The sequence below is a fragment of the Brachyhypopomus gauderio genome, chromosome 15 (assembly GCF_052324685.1).
Source record: "Brachyhypopomus gauderio isolate BG-103 chromosome 15, BGAUD_0.2, whole genome shotgun sequence".
NCBI classification, from domain to species: Eukaryota; Metazoa; Chordata; class Actinopteri; order Gymnotiformes; family Hypopomidae; genus Brachyhypopomus; species Brachyhypopomus gauderio.
The window spans coordinates 5,038,462-5,056,042 of NC_135225.1; the positions used below are offsets into that span (position 1 = coordinate 5,038,462).

At 41.6% G+C, this 17,581-nt stretch overlaps 1 protein-coding gene across 4 annotated transcripts; it reads right to left on the bottom strand.

Annotated features, from left to right (window-relative positions):
- Positions 1 to 3,966: 3,966 nt before the first annotated feature.
- Positions 3,967 to 17,403, bottom strand: LOC143477090 (uncharacterized). Of its 4 annotated transcripts, none has more exons than XM_076975591.1 (17): positions 17,171 to 17,403; positions 11,428 to 11,501; positions 11,218 to 11,298; positions 10,998 to 11,045; positions 10,715 to 10,912; positions 10,408 to 10,533; positions 9,776 to 9,818; positions 9,343 to 9,433; positions 8,309 to 8,450; positions 8,104 to 8,208; positions 7,761 to 7,839; positions 7,552 to 7,582; positions 7,346 to 7,420; positions 7,135 to 7,237; positions 6,830 to 6,933; positions 6,501 to 6,672; positions 3,967 to 6,328 (listed from the first exon to the last, which is right to left on the bottom strand). In XM_076975591.1, exons 1-16 carry the CDS (start codon positions 17,226 to 17,228, stop codon positions 6,537 to 6,539), a joined length of 1,494 nt encoding a protein of 497 aa, XP_076831706.1. In that variant the 5' UTR covers positions 17,229 to 17,403; the 3' UTR covers positions 3,967 to 6,328; positions 6,501 to 6,536. The 4 variants fall into 4 exon arrangements, with proteins under 4 accessions (XP_076831706.1, XP_076831705.1, XP_076831704.1 ...); XM_076975590.1 differs by having other exon boundaries at positions 7,346 to 7,423; XM_076975589.1 differs by having other exon boundaries at positions 7,552 to 7,585.
- Positions 17,404 to 17,581: the final 178 nt, after the last annotated feature.

The window sequence follows — 17,581 nt, forward strand, 5'->3', positions numbered from 1 at the left end:
GTCATTTTCTGAGACTTGTAATCCCAGTGGTTTTAGGGTGTGAATAGTTTGTCATTAAATTCCAGTTCAACTTTACAACCAGCAATACCACAAGTCCTTGTCTTTTAACCAAGTTGTTTTTGCAATTTTACCACAGAAAATATGTAAAGAACAGTGCAGCTTCAACTGTTTGTTTAATAAAACAAATCCCTGGCGAAAAAATGGATAAAAGTTTCCTTTTATTAAACAGGGGCTAGTGTAGGTTTTGTGTTTTTGGTGAACTGCTGAGCTATTGACTGTGCTCGCTAGCAAGAGACTGAAGCTTCCCCACCACCAGCTGTTTTCCTACATTTGTTTGGTATTTGCACTTACATTGTGCAAACAGGCCTGGGCTGTATGAGGAACATTTGGGGCTGAATAAGACCCACCGCTGTTGTTCCTAAAGTTTATTTCAGGTTTAAAACCAACCTCAGTGCCAATTTAGAAAGGTACATGCTCTCAGAATCACACCCAGCCGGCTCACACAAGGTGGGTGCAGTAAGGTCAGCGGTTCTAAATGCCAACTCACAAAGCATTCATGAAATGTACAAAAGGAAAAGTGAAATAAATCAACTAATTTGTGAAAACATTCAATTACATGTAATTCAAGTTGTTTTTATACCTCTGAAGGTTTAGGACAATCCATTTAGCTGTTTGTAAGTCAGGTTTGTGTGACTGAGTGCTTGAGTGAGTATCCCTTCCTTTTGGGTAAACCATGACAGGAAGACGTGCCCATATTTGAGGCCCCTCATCAGAGAGAGTTTACAGGGTAACTGGGGAAGACTGAGAGCCATAAATAAACATCCAGGCACCTCAGATTAACCCGATACCAAGTGACTACGGCAAATACACGTACATTACAGTAAATGAGCATACAGCATACACAAAAACATTCATATCTGATTATAGGATGTGTGCTTTCTTCTGAATAACACAATGTTAGTGTGACTAAAAATCTAGCTATGAGAATAGAGAGGACACTCATGATGAAGTGTGCTGGTTTGTGAATGGCCCGGTTGCAGCCAGCTAAGTGTACGTGTGTACATTAGTGTGAGCAGAGGGCGGGGTAAGCTGGAGCCACAGACTGAGCTCTTAAGAGGCGCTGCTATGGGGCACTACTGCCTCCAACTCTGTAATTACCCGCCGAGGCCTGGATCTGCCCTTAGCCACAATTTGCGGTGCCATGAAATAAATACACACTCTCCAACAATAAACAACAGCCTTTAAAAATGATGCCACCTCCCCCTGGTCACCCCCAGCATTGGCTCAAATGCTCTGCAAAGACAGGAATTTCATAACGTAGTTATGGAACCTATAAGAGGTGCTACAGACTTACAGACGTACAGCTGAAGTGATTCTTTTTCATAGTTTGCTTGCAGTGAAAGACGTTAGACCAGAAGATAACGAGAAAGCATTTTTAGCTTTTGCTGATTCAGCAGGATTTCAGCTTTACCAGATCTATCGTCCTTTGGTGTTCAGTCTGAGTCTTAATCGACCTCAGCCCGCTGTAGCGTTCAGGTGCACCTGAACACCAGCCGAAGGTCCATGAGTTCTGAGTGATTCAGGTGTTAGATGTTCAAGAACAATCATTTGAAAGAGCAGATATTATTGACAGATTATTACACTTTTTAACCCACCTGTGCAGTCAGAACACACACACACACACACACTAGTGATCACTAGGGGGCTGTGGATCACACGTGCCCAGAGCGGTGGGCAGCCCTAGCCCGGCGCCCGGGGAGCAGTTGGGGTTAGGTGCCTTGCTCAAGGGCACCTCAGTCATGGCCTTAGGTCTGGGAATCGAACCCACGACCCTCCGGTCACAAGACCAGTTCCCTAACCGCCAGGCCATTTCAAACCTCTTCATCACAACATTACAATATATTGTACATACAATACAACATACCATCATTACTGTACATGTATCATTAGGACATACATTAATGTATATTTCAAGGTCATTCTAATTGGTTCAACTTCCTCTTGTATATTTAGTTTTAAGGTCTTTATTTTATTTCATTTTAAAAGCGGAGGACAAATTTCGATTGGGGTGTAAAAATCACAATTGACAAAATATGGCACATTTACATTTTTACAAACATAGTGGACCGGATCCGAGGCCAAAACGTCAGGACAAAGAGGAACTGATGATTAAGACGTCTCAGAGTCCTTAGGCCCGATTTGTGAAGTCTCAGTGGTGAGATGTCACTTCACTGAGTGAAATATAGACACGATGCATCTTCATGGGAACTTAACCCATCAGCTTGGTTTGATCAGCAAAATATAGAGTAGGACTACCCGTAAGCAGATGTAATCAGACAGTCACAGTTGCCTACTGTCCTTATCTACTGTTGCTGCTTTTCTTGCAACAACCTGGTCTAATAGTTTCTTTTAAAATATACAAAGGTAAGCTGTAAGGAAATAACCTTTTCATAGAGTAATTACTTTTAGCATAAGAGTAATACATCTGAAAAGATGTCACGCTGATCATTGTTCGGTATGACACATATACAGTATATAATCAGACTACAAGAGAACCAGAAATGCTTTTTGTATCATGTTCAACTCACTGACGGACCCCACACGTCTTTAAGTGCAGGATCTCCAGTGCAACTTCACTGCAACTTCCGGACCAACTCCACCTTACAGTTGCCACTTTGTTATCAATAGCCCTTTTAAAACAATACACCAGGACCACAAACCACTGGCTTCAAGCCATAATAGCAGTGCAGTGGTTTTGCACACATACACTAACACTGTAGGTGGCTTTAACCATTTTCCCAGTTTGAGTGGAAGCAGTCATAGTAGCCCTTTTCCCACACACACACATCCCAGGGGCCATAATGCCGTTCTTTACGCCAGTGATGAAAAAGGAGGATCTTCTCAACTCCCTCCGGTAAGTGACTGGTAGACACGGATCACCACTTGGTACTTTCTTCCCTGACAGTCTTAAATTCAGTCTTAAATATGCTCTAAACATTCAGAAATGAAAAGCGCATGTGATGTTTTATTAAAGTAATATGCGATGCTGCAAAAGAAATACGGGAAAGTGTGCACATCCCATCCAATTATGGGGTCAGGTACAGGACTGAAAACAGGTCTGTACCTTCACAACACTTTCAATTCTATTTCCTGCTGCAATGTTTTGACCTTTATCAGGCAAGTCAGCTGTGTAATGCAGTGAACGAGTCATAGAGGTACAAGTAGTATATACAGGTAGTCACGTATTCAGGACCAAAATTAAATAAATATACAAATATACTTATCTTAATACTGCAGTCCAATATATATTTTTATATTGTTATAATTGGCAGTAAGTGAAGTGTATTAATATGCCTGCTCATGTTTTGGACTTTAATGACATCATTACATGTGCCTATAAAACCTGCTCAATGTATTACATGGTTGATTTGCCTGAACAAGACATATTATATGGAAACACCAGTGTGTGGACATTCTCCTTTTTAATTGTTGTTTGTTAAATTGTGGACTCAGTTAAAACTGAATCCCCACAAAAATAACTTATGACACGTAACTGGATAAAATGGCAATTTTCCTTTATATGTATCAATACAGATATAAAACGTTATGTGCACATAATCGATTATGTGCTACTAGTTCAAAAGTGCTTTGCTTGCACAACTGGTGACGACAATGAAGGACCAAAATGTCCCGTTTCTCTGGAGACACTTTCCCTTTCATGAGTGGATCTTCCCTATATGGACATTACAGCAAAAGACATTTTTACATGGGTCAGATTCAGTGTGAATCCACATTAGAATGGAAAAATTGAGCAATCTAACAATTGAAAAAAAATGAACAACCTAAAAAAGGGCTTGATATTTGAATCAAGTCAGTCATAGAAGGTAATCAGTTTCTAGGAGGTTCCCAGGTTTTGAAGACTGATGTGACACTGGGGTTATTGGAAAAACAGATACAAAACGGATACACAAGAAACGTCAGTATTTTTATTACAGTGAGCTCTTTGGTAATACAGTGCAGAATACTAGAACACTTGAGGATGGGGAAAAAAACACCTTATGAAATAGTTTCAAATGGGAAATGGCCAAAGATGAAAAAGACATTAAACCACAAAAATGAGACATTAATTAGATATATAATGCTATTCACAACAGTGGACTCTTCTGTTGGTACATGAAACATTTTAGCTTAAACAACTCATCTGTCTCTGCACCAAGACTTGAGACCCTAGTGTGAAGTTCCACATAAGGGTGAAGTTCATTTTCTGCACTGCATTTGTTTTAACGGTGTGGGAAAAAAGTGTTTCACAATAAATGTCCAAAGGGGAGGAAATAAAAAAAAATGCAAGTGTTATGAAATATAATGCCATTATTAGATATATTTATATTAAAAAAAAACTTTTATTAGTAGTGGCCTTTCTTAACAGGAACATATTGAGGTTTAAACTGCTTTACTGAGCACCCATATTCCTCTCAACAGCAGATGAGTTAAGTGCTTACAACACCACCCGTCATCTCTCTCTCTCTCAGACTCCTTAATGCTGAAAAACACCAATATGAATACATCTGGACATAGAGGAGGATGTTCTTAAGGAAGGCACCAGGCAAATCCAAAACAAATTAATTTGTTCCCTTTACTACAATATGGGATTTCATTAAGACCTAATGTGACTTGCCATTCAAATTATACCAAAGTACCTAAATAAAGGTAAAATGTCTGGGTACATTTCACATCACAGAAAATACTGCAGAACTGTCTTTGTTAGTGTGGCATGTAGTGGTTAAAAGTAAAAACAAACTTGTCTGTTGTGGCACTGTGTAAACCAAGGTTGCAAAACTCCAGTCCTGGGTGGCCACACGGTCATACTTTAATCTTCCTAACTTACCCAACTCAAGTTATTAGCTAAACGTCCAACTTTCCGAGCTGAACCAATTGTCTCTGATGAGAAAATCAAATCAACACTAGACCAGCTCTCACAGACCAGTGCACCAGTCCTGGTGTTAACATTAGTGTTTCTCTGGATGTTCCCCGTTTGGATAGTCCCTCACAAACACGAATGGTATTTCCCCCAGCATGACACGGTGAAGTCAGCCCCCCCCCAGGTGACACATTAGTAACCAGGTGCTGTTGTAGACATCTAACTCCATCAGGTACAGAGAGGGGCAGTGACAGCAGCATCCTGTGCTTCATAGGCATGGAAATGTTAACGCAAACTGAAACGAGTTGAAAAAATTAAATCCAACAAGTATAAAACATAATATTTGAGAACATTTACATAACCTCCATTTGGTAAGCTTGATGTCTGATGTAACATGGCAGACATAAGATGTTCAACACAAATGAAATCCTGATTATGACAGTGAGCTGGGGTTTGTAGTCAGTACCTTTGGGAAATACCTCTGTTACCAAATATCTATTTTAATAACAATACAATGTCTAGCAATACTTACATTCCATAGAGCAGTATGTATTGATGTATAAAGTGCAATAATATATGAAACTAAGGAAGAATCAATAACAGAGAACAACTTGGTCCAGTAGACCACATTTCTTTGGCAATTGCTGGCTTTACCACATTTGACATTGTTCTCCAATAACAAGGAACACGTCAAGGTCCCTCTGAGAAAAGGACAGAACAGAACTCGGCTGTTTCCAGTTGAGCATTATGACTTCGTCATAAAGAAAATGAACTAAATCAGATCGACTTACTCGTGAATAAACCTGGAGTGTTTATATATTAAAAACAAAAAACAGCCATAAATATAAAATGGTTTGCCCCTTCATTAAAAATCATTACCTCGATTTCAACTCCAAAGACGTGGACAGGGTATTAAATAAAAAAAAATTAAAAAACAAACAAAAACCACACCTCACGTCTTTTAGTGGGTGATCTTAACCGCTCTGTTGTGTTCTCTCCGTCTGCACGATTCCTCTTAAGATTGTTCAGAACATGGGACTGTGGCCTCAAATACCTCTCAGCAGTATGAAAGGCGCTGGGCGAAGTCAAACGGCGGGCGCAAAAACCTGCGGCTCCTCGTCGGCTTGGCGTAGCTGTTCTGACGGTCCTGGGCCGACCACAAACCCCAGCAGGCAGTGCGTGTGGTGCAGCCGGGCGGCCCAACACTGCGCCCCACCCAAAAGCTCGCCTCGTCCCAGAAGCTGCACGCTGTTCCCAAGAATCCCGTCGTTTCCACTCCCCCCACCCCCACCCCTCCCTCCCTCTCTCCCCCCCTCATACGATGAGATGAAGGCCCCGCGGGACGGAGGTCATCGCCGGACCAGGAGCATCATAGTGAGACAGGACAGGTCCCGTTCCTGGTTAAAGAACCTATGAATAAACAAACAAAAAAAGATGTTTATGAGGGAAGAGAGAGAGAGAGAGAGAGAGAGAGAGAGAGAGAGAGTGTGAGAGAGAGAGAGAGAGAGAGAGAGAGAGAGAGAGAGAGAGAGAGAGAGAGGGAGAGGCAGAAGGACGGAGGGAGAGAGATGGACAGACTTACAGAAACAGGAGAGATGGAGAGCAGGACTGTGCTGCTTCAGGGCTGCCACAGTTTCCTGTCTTTGCCGCGCTGTTCAGGAATGTGTTTGTAGCGACACTTGTCCCCAAAGTGACAGCCAGACGTCCTCCAAAAATAGCACTCGTCTCCATTGACAGGCCCTCTGCGCCTGGCACTGGAGGACACACACACACACACACACACACACACACACACACACACACACAGTTAAAATGCTCAAAACAACAAAACATAGTATGACTCAAAAAAATGGTGCGCTTCGTTACACAGATCCATAGATCCAAAATGATTTCGTGCAAAAGCTCCAGTACCATGCGGCCCCTGTAGCTGGCGGTACGGTGGGAACAGGAGAGGGTCTCTGGGTGCGGCGGTCTGGATAACGGACCACTAGCCGTGTGTTCTCTACCTCATAGCCCTGTTACATTTAAAAAGAAAAAGGAGGGGGGTGTAATTTATGCTTACAGGTAATTGAGCTATTGCAGTACTGTTGTGCAATTGAAAATCTGTGGTTATGGCAAAAAAGCTCATCAGAAATTCAATTCATAAAATAGTTCCTTCTAAGAATTTAGTATTCGTACTAGTGTGAGGACCATTTAAACATCTCCCTGGTACTCACGTTCAGTTGATCCATTGCCCGTGAGGCCATGTTGGCGTTCCTGAAGTTCACGAAGGCACAGAAGCGTTCATGGAGCACGCGGATGCTGTCGATCTCTCCATAGCTGGAACAACCACAGGCAACAGGGAGTCGGCACTGGCCCGAAACAGGAGGAAGGAAAATAAACACGAGGGCCCAACAGCACCCACGGAGACCTGACCCCCCCCCTCACTTTCTGAAAAGGTCTCGCAGGTGTTTCTCCGTCAGCTCTCTGGTTACATTTCCCACCCAGAGAGAAGGACACGGACTTCTTAGATGGAGAGTGAGAGACAAGAGATAATGAGCAAACTCACTAGAGACACATGCAATATTCATGCAACACGCACGCAATACAGCAAGAGTAAAACAAACAATGCCAACAGCTTAATTTGGACGAACCCAGGCTGAAGCAGGGCAGAGTCGGTGCTTGCTGCTGTGGAAAGGAACAATGTTGCTTTTATTTGGTTTAATGAACAAAATCACTAATGCACTACAGTTTCCATTTACCTCCCTGCTGCCACTAGAAGAGACTAAGACAATATCGCCCTCAAGTGGACAAAAGAACAACTGCAGTTTTCACTTGACTTCATTCTCATTCGCCAGCACACCTTTGGCAGCAAGAACAGCCTGAACTGTGCTGTATTTCTCCAGAAGCAGCTCACTTTGCTCCTCTTCATATCCCAGATCCTGGTAGAGAAAAGCAAGAGAGAGAGAGAGAGATTTATCACACTTTTCATTTGGTTATTTCCATAACCAAACAACTACTACTCATTCTGTCTCACCCGAGAGCATAAGAAGGAAAAAAACCATCATACGCAACAAACACACTTTTGTTTCAGTACAGTATGCCTAAGATATTCATGGCTTTGTGTAATGCTGGGCCATTTCCTGAAACACTATCCCAAAGACACCCCTGTGTATGTGGACGAGAAAGACTAACCCATCACTCACCATGAGCTGTAGCACTCTGCAGTAGAAGAGCTCTTTGAGTGCCTCGTCACAGTCTTGATCCAGCTTCAACACCTGCTCCATGGCCTTCTCAGCCTCACAGTACCTCTAGCAGACCAACGCACGCAGCAAATCCAAAGAGTCAATCGATGACCCTCACCACGGCAGTCACAAACATGACTGTCCACATCGTGCCTTTGGGGCTTACCTTCAGGCCCATGAGGGCACTTCCTTTACGGTAGTAGCCTTTAGGCCACTCTGGAGCCATCTGGATAGATTTTTCAGCATCAGTCAGTGCTTGAGGATACTGATCCAGACAGTAGTAACAGTATGAGCGATTCCCAAAAAACCTGCAAGCCCCCAGAACAAAGGGACATTAAAGAAAGATTTGCAGTGTTGTGGCCTGGGCAACAGCAGATCACTCTCGTGTATGCAAGAAACTAGTCCTGACTGATACTGTAAAATCATCATCATCATCATCATGATATGAACAAGTGCAATAAACATGTTGCAAAAGATGAACGAATCTGAAACATCACGCACATAGCAGGTGTGAATAAAACGATTTCTTCCTATTTGAACTATCAGATGAAATATTCACACCTTTTAGCCAATCATATTTAGGCAAATTTATTTCTTTATTCAGTTTAGTCAGCATTTTATTAGTGTACCTGTTAAAGCAGAACAACATAGGAACTATAAAGCTAATATGCACAATTTAAATATTTGTTCATTTACCACAAGTTATATCATTATCATAGCGTTGAACATTGCTATTGAGCATAGCACATTTTCTTCATGTCATGTGAGCCTACAGTCAACTCCGACTTACATGAAATCTCCAACAACTGAACATCCACAACTGTGCCAGGACCAGTTAATGATAACAGTCCACCTCCAAAATAATCAAGTAAAAAGTGGGTCTTGTAGTCAGAACCTGAGTGCCTTGGTAGAGGCTTGCTGTCATATGCCAAACTATGGGCGGATTTAACCTATAGGTGTACATAATAAAGTAGTGATTTAACCTATAGGTGTACATAATAAAGTAGTGATTGAAGAAGCAGTGTGTGTGTGTCTATAATAAAGTCAGCAGAGAATTTAAGTAATTAAATTTAAAAAAATGGAAAGAATTTTAATAAGGGTTGGACTGGTACCACAGTGACACCGTCCTTTCAAAAGGCGAGTCCCATGTCGGAGGGTGAAAGGCGCGGAGACTGTGTAGCCATGGAGGGCAGCTGGTACCTGTAGTCCTTCGGGTCGTATCTGATCGCTTCTGTAAACATTAGAACCGCCTGAGCGTACTGGCCCTCCTGTACCAATTTGATCCCTTTTTCTGCAGTGGAAAGTGAACACAAAATCAACAAAAAGCAAAAAGAAAGCAAAAAGAGAATAGAAAGCAAAAATTACATTTTATGTACATTTTAATAAGTCAGTGTTTAGTGTTTTTAAAATCCCCATATTGAGAGTTTAACGGTTTTCAATGTATAACTGAAGAAAGCAAACAAAGATTTGTGTGTGCGTGTGTGTGTGTGTAAGAGAACCTGGGCCAGAATTGAATGGTGTGAACTGTAGCTGAATCACCACCCTCTAGCCCCAAGCTCTTCACCCATCCCTGATCATTGACTAGGGGATCATTAGGTACAACTTGTGTGTGTGCGCGGCCGTAATTACACACCTGTTAATGAGGCACTTTTAGACACAGAGTCGGATCCACTGACCTGAAACCAAAAACCAACAGAGGGGAGGTGAGAAACCGTGATAGTGGTGGAGTTCAGCACTGCAGCTCCTATCAGTGGAGCAAGGTCACACTCCCATAGCCTGAAGGCTGACAGTGTGCGGCGGTCCTGATCCGACAGACTGGAAAGACCGAGTGCACAGCGAAGAGCTGTGTTGGTTCACCCGCCCTGTCGAGAAAAATAAAACCTCTAATGCATCTAGTTTATTCTTCAGAATTAGTGAAAAGTTGGGGGGAAAATTATCCAAGTTCAGCTTAAAGTATTTTATTCATTCATATTTCAGATAAGCATAATAGGTCCCGTTTAATTCATCCCGTATGTAGGATAAAACACCCGTGTCTTGCAACGCGCAAACTGGACTAGCAATCCAGGCTAAGCTCCAAAAACTTCATGCACCGTGTTAGCTCTGACAAACACACGCAGGGTTATTTTTTGACAAGAAATAGCTACTTAAAAGAAACTCCTGAACATGATGGAAAGTTGAGCTGGTCAGTGGCGGAGTCATGTGGAAATGGCATCTCGTGGTTCGATGGTATTATACTCCCTGTTATTACAGCCCGGGCTCACTCACCTCCCTGGTTCTGGCCTCGTTCTCTTTGTTCTCTTTGGATTTACGACCTTCTTTGCTCTTGGCTTTAGGCCTGATGTGACTAACAGCATTGGCAACAAAAGCACTGCTTACATCCCATTCGGGCTCCTGAAGGAGAGAAGATGAATCGTTGCGTCAGGTTCTTTAAAGCCTGCTCAACCACCTTCCCGACGCAGACTGGCTCCACCCCTGTGCTTCCTAACCACAGGATCTGAAGAGCCACCGTCTGCATTGGCCATCGTAAGACGCTCAGCCAATCAAACGTGGATGCGTGCAGGGTGAGCGGTACCTCCTCGGCCGACGTCCGCAGCGCGCCTTTGCATCCGGAGGCCAATGGCGTCGTGTCGCCGCCCTTAGATGGTGGAGCCTCCGCTTTCTTCACCGCCTTCTTTACCTCCACCTGCTGCTCCTGCTCCAACACCACCTCCTCTGCCTCGGACTCGCTGTCCTCTGACTCGGAGTCGAGCTCACCTCGCTCTCCCCCCTCCTGAGTGCACGGAACGACACGGACATGAGCACAATCTGAGCAGGTTTACTGTACCTTCATCCCGCACGTCCGACTGGCCTCGTACCTGCTCGTCCTTTTTGACCCGCTCCAGTTTCTTCCGCTCGCGTTGACGCTGCAAACGAAAACAAAAGCTCACTCTAGCCGTCCTCACTTTTAATTCACTAATACTAATGTTAGTCAGAGCTCTTCCTCTTGATTTGACACTTATTTTATTTCTTTTTACTTTTATTTCTTCACAGGGAAGACTTTATATTTGTCTGCATGCGTGTGTGGATTCGGCGAACCTTCCTCTTCGCTCTTCGTCTCTCAGCTCTCCTGCGTGCTTTCTCTTCTTCACTGAGGCCTTCCTCTCCGCTCAGCACATCCTAAACCACAAACGCACGTTGCTGCTTAGATTCCTTCACGCTAAAAGCAAGTCATCCTGATTTAACTTCCCCACCCTACAGAACCAATTACGGCTGAACTCGACATGTGAATCGGGGCGTCGCCTGTACCTGGGAGAGCGAGTCCTCTCTGTGGTCAGAAGGGGTGCCCGTCCCCATCTCCCCTGGCCTCTGTTCACTGGAGCCTACAGAGGCGATGGAGGAAAAGGTAGAAACGAGTCTGGTCAACAGTGACATGCCAGCTAGGAGGAAAGCCGCGCTGGAGGACTGGAGGACTGTAAGAGGTCATGTGAGCTGATTGAGGGGAAACTCCACTTTCCCAATAGCAGAAGCAGAACTGCTTGGCTTTGCTGCAGACGTTTACATTTACGGTACTTAGCAGACGCTCTTATCCAGAGCGACTTACACACTAGAGGGTGGTGATTCAGACATGATGAAAGATAATTCTGAGATTTCACCAGCTGAAAATCTCAGCTTGTTACACATGTCAGATTTAAAATGTGCAAAAATAAATATATATTTTTGCAAAATAAATGTGGATTCTACACCTTTAATTTACCTTTTAAAAAAGGACAGAATTTCAGCTGCTAGCTGAAGGAACAAAACTGTGTCCCACTGTTCAGCAAGGCCAAATGAAATAAACGTGAATGTGATTACACTTCGCTCATGCTGAAGACTGCTTAGCCTTCGTCAGCACCTTGAGATCTGACAAATAAAACGGCCCAGGGCAACCGCGTCTAGTCAATGTTTGGCACATCCAATAAGACTACACACAAATTAGTGAAGGTGACCTCCCACACCATTGCGTAAGAGCACAGGCCCCGAAACTGCTGTTGCAACACACCAATACCTCAATCAAGGAGCTTTGAGTTTACAGGGTTAAATGTGACCACAATGTAAACACTGAGCCTTGAGACAAACACGCATTCTGGGCCCAAGAGTGTAGGGCATGAGCTTTCCTTCATTTCTCCTGGAGCTCTAAACGAGATACTGTGAGGCTGCACACCATTACAGTTTAAAGAGGTTCACGACAAATGTCATCACAGATCAAAGATCATCATACACTTAGCAACTGCTCGTTCTTCAAAATTGCCAAATGTTAATTTCACACAGTAGGCTATGCTGTATACACTCCTCATCTCAACGTCCGAAAAGACCTTTAAAATTATCCAACGAACACTCCTACTACACTGGCTGTAAGGCTCAGTACAAAGCAAAAACTTCATACAAGAAGACAAACTTCATACAAGCAGTTTTCCACATAGCTATTTTACAAGATGTGTTCATACAAGCATGCTAAACAAGATTCAGCAGGACCTATCCATAAAATCCATATTAATGCCACCTACTGATTAAAGAACAGGCATTTAGCTGTACTTGGAGCTAGCATAACTGACACCACAAAAATCCCATAAAGGCAAAGCCTTATTTGTCAGTGTCATTCAAATCCTGCTTTCCGAGAGCAGCAGTCACTGTAACAATGTCAGAGCGCTGTGTGCTAATTGTACGTTTCGTATAACTGGCCTAGCCCACTTCGGAGTTTTGATCATTCAGAAAATTCTAAGAATGTTCTCAGAAAGTTAAATTTAAAAAAAGCTTTGGCTTTCATCACCCTCTGGATTAGGTTATTTCAAAATGTCTGGAGTCATCAGCCTCTGTTAAGAATGTAGCTTTATCAGATCATGTGCGTTCTTTGATATGCGGGCCTCACCAGAACTCAAGACCCAGCGCAGCAGTTTTAAGAAGCGGCGTATAAACGACAGCAACTCCACACTTCTCAGTAGGAAAATGAGCACAGTACCATAAAAATCATACAGATTTGTTGATGTACTGCTGAATAGCTTCAACTGAAAACTGTAAGTCTTATGACATGAAATTGCTCCAGGTAACGCTACAACCATTTGGTGTAAACAGTTTTCCAACAGCACTATGGAAAATGCTACTGCAGTTCAAAGTCAAATAGAGAAAGCAGAAAGACTGAATGCAGTTGGCTTAAAACAAAACCAGATTAATAAAGAAATCTTCAAAGAAACATTGTTTGTAATATAATTATAAGCAAGACAAACCTTTGTCTATTACAATAGCATTAAAAATAGCAAACTACACTAATAACCACAGTGGTGAATCATTTAAAAAAGAAAAACTTGGAAGCAACTGTCTTAAGTAATTACACACGTCAACTATAACATTTATTGGGAAAATCACTGAGAAAATGTATTGATTTCCTATCCACAAAACGATTTCAACCTATTCACATTTTTTAACTCTAACCAAGGAAATTGATGCCACTGAACACAGATTGAGGGAAGAAGTCAGTTCTATTACTGCTTGATCTTAGTGTTGCCTTTAATACGATACACAGTACCATTCTTACAAGTAGACCTGAGAAACAGGCTGGAGTCTCAAATGGTTCAGTTCATACATACAAGGCAGGAAGTACTTTTCAGATAGAAAATAAGATTCCTTACAGAATGCCAATGATTTATGGTGTTTCACAAGGTTTGATTCTTGGGATATACTCTTACTTAACTTAGAAATGCTTCCACTTAGCCAAATTACCCTAAAATGTGCAGATAACTAAGTGTGGTCTGTAACTCTCTGTGTCTTGAACTACCTGGGTGGGCCAAAACCTTCTGCAATTGAATAAATATGAAACAAATTATTATATTCGGTAATTGCAATGAAAGGCATGGACTGGCTTTTTAATTGGACTAGAACACTCTACACTTTAAAGAGCTGGCTCATAAACTAGGCATATTAATGAGTCTGATCTCAGTTTCAGCAGTCACAAAACTAAGTAACTAAGAATTGTATCATCCCAAGAACAGGATCTCTAATCTCTGATAAACAGAATCAGAGATTTCTTGAAAAAAACAGATCTTGAAACTTCTATGCTTTTTACCAACAAAGACAAATGGCTTCAGTTGATTCTAAATGCAGCTGCTAGAGTTCGCACTAGGAGCAAAATAAGCCCGTTCTTAAGTCCTTACACTGGCTAACAGTATATTACAGAATTGACTTTAAGGTATTTTTTCTGCTCTGCAAATTACTTAATGGTGTAGGACCAACATGTCTATCTGATATGCTGCAAAGTTATGAGCCAGGCAGAACTCTTAGGTCATTAGGAACTAATCAGTTAGTTCTGCCCAAGGTAAGAACTAAGCAAGGAGATGCAGCATTTAGCTACTATGCTGTTTCTAATGGGACCAGCTGTCAGAGGATATTAGAAGAGGACAAATGGATGTTTTCAAATCAAAGAAAAAAAAAATCCATATTTGGTCGGGCTTTGGACTCAGATTATATACATCAGTTCCTGTGGCACTGGACCTCAACTGTGGCACTGCATTTAAGAAACAAAATTTATATTTCTAGTTTTATTTATTCTTACTATTAGGCCTACTACAATTTTTATATATTCATCATCTTATGCATTCATATCTAATTTTAGATTCTCTCAATTTTTCATTTTATTTCTTTAAACTGTTTAATTTCTCTATTTAATTACTTTAAAATTCTTGTTTTTAGTATTTCAATTTTGATAAATCATGTAGCCTAGCTTTTTAACTGTATTTCTTAACCACGACCTTCCCGGTGTGATAGACCTCTGGTTGTAATAAGCTTTTCCTTTCTTATATAAAGTACTTTGAATGGACGTTATGTATGAAATGTGGTATATAAATGAACTTGACTTTTTAACTGATTAACTAAAACAAGTGTTTTAAATTACATAATCTTAATGAAGAACAGACATTTAGTCATTCTACCAAAAGGTAGAAGGGGCAAACCATGTGATTTAAGGGTGTGTTCTGGCCAGTCACAAACATGTCCAAACAGAGGCATAAGGGTTTTCAAACAGTGGTCAAATTAGCTTCTCAAATGACAAATGAGTGAGAAACAAATTCCTCAAGCAACTAGAGCAAGCACTGGACCAAAAGAACTGGCCATTCGACTCTTTGTAATTTAACTACAAAATATGCAAGACCAAAAAAAACTCACTCAACACTGCAGGAGTAACATCGACAAATCTCTTCACCTTTAATTCTGAACTCTAAATTGTTTGTTCTGAAAACCCCAGTAACTTTGAAACCTGTGAAACATTGATTTTTCCATGTACACCATTAGCCCAAGTTAGATTTAGGCCTTCCAAGCTATGCATTCCAGCTATGTCTCTGTGGATAAATAATTTTGTTGTGGTACAGGTTGACATTTTACAACAAAACCAAATATTCCAGTTTTGCATACCCAGAATAGGCCTAAACTCAAAGTAAAATGGTGACTGCACTGCAATTTAGCCCAGGATTTGGCTTAAACCAAGTCAGGGATTCTACCCTACAGTGGGAAATCTAGTTATGTCTATTAGAATATCAACAGTCCAATGATAACAGTTTACAACGAGTCAGAGTATACAGAAGAGTATGAAAAAGACACACAAAAATTCTAATTATCAAGACCCATTTTGGGAAATTTGATACTGAATACATGACAGTCCCTTAAGTAATTAAATAACTGCACGAACATGGGCCAAAACTGAGTTGGAAATTTAAAACAACCTGTGTATGGTAATCAGTTACTCATACAGACAAGTAGATGCTCTAATATACAGAAAAATAAGTCATTACTGGTAACACATTTCATTGAATAATGTATGGAATCCCTTTTCATGAATCAACCAAATGTAACTAACTGTATTCACCCAGATTCTTTATCTGAAGAAATGTTTGATAAATACAAATGGACCTGTCTAGCAACGCGACTGATAAAATACAGTTGATTTGGAAGTAGTTGAACAGAAGTGGCAATGGAAATGACATTTTAAAGACGGCCAAAGAGATTATAGGGTCAAGCTGTCAATCGTTGCTTTCTGCGAAATTCCAGCCTGCAGTGTAATGCAACTTAGTGAAAGGTAATCATTAATCAGAGAGATCGGACATGATCCAAACTAGATGACAAAATAAACCAGAAACAATAAAAAAAAAAATTCACATTTTTATGACCTGTATACTTTTTATTCATACTTTATATTACCAGTAATCCGCGTATTTGTTATTCAGAAAAATAATAAATGCTATACTCTGTGGTCCTCCCCCCCCCCTCTCTCTCTCACACACACACACACACACACACACACACACACAAACAAATAAAACTGGTCACTTTCTGACCGTCTTTTTTAGATAAATGATACAGAGAAGCCTGCTTGACTACACCTTCGTCCCGCCATGGAGCTCTAACTCTCTCGGCTGGACGTCTCTCTGCTGCTCATTAACACCAGCCTCCGCTTCTTGCTATCTAGTTCGCTAGATTTAAATATGTACTAATGAACTGTTTTTCGATTTCGAATGTGATTTATAACACCAGAAACTAAATATTAATGTTAACGCTGGGAGCTTAAAAGCATAACTTCCGTCCACATTAAGCCGCCTAACTTGTGGGAAGTTTAAAGGGATCCTGTCAACGTTGCATTTGGTGGAAGTCGTGAATGCAGCCCAGCCCGTCAGCTAACGCTAACGCTAAAGCTAACGCTAACGCTAAAGCTAACTTCACCGCCACCACAACGGAAACTTGCGCCCGGTTGCTAACGTTACCATTGCTAGGAAACGTGAACGAGCTGGCTGGCTGTTCAGCCGAGGCGCGTCTCCACTTTTGCCTTCTCACAGCTCGCCGCTTTGAGTTACTTTTGTCCGCAGTGTACGTGCATGTTTGGACAAGTCCAATAGGCAAACACGGAACATAAACATAGTTACAACCGAATAAAATCGGTCATTAGAAGAAGTGAAGTCAGTCGCGCCGTCGAAACGGCGTGTAAAATAACTTTTGCGAAGTGAGGTAAAAGTTGCCGTGGGCGCTCACTCACCACTCCCTAGTCCCAGTAACCGGCATATGTCCCTGGTGAACTTCATCAACGCAACCATCCAGCATCATTCATGTGAACTCATCTATATAAAACTATATACATTAGTCTAAGGTAAACAAGTTTCAAACCATGGCATACGAAGTGGTTATAAAAAAAAAGCTCCATAGACCGTAGCGAATGGTTCGCTTCCTGAGCATCAGACGTGGGCGCCGTCGGCCCTCACACAAGCGCCTCCCTGTTCGCTTCTTAAAGGGCCTTTCGGAAACGCAGCAACGTTTGCGTGTTATTACAGGTTCTGCTCTTCTTTAAATAGATTAAATAAACATGCTCCTTAAAACAATACATGGTGCGCATATCTCATGACATAATGTGCATCACATAAAACTACAGGTTGAGTAAATATTGGAAATA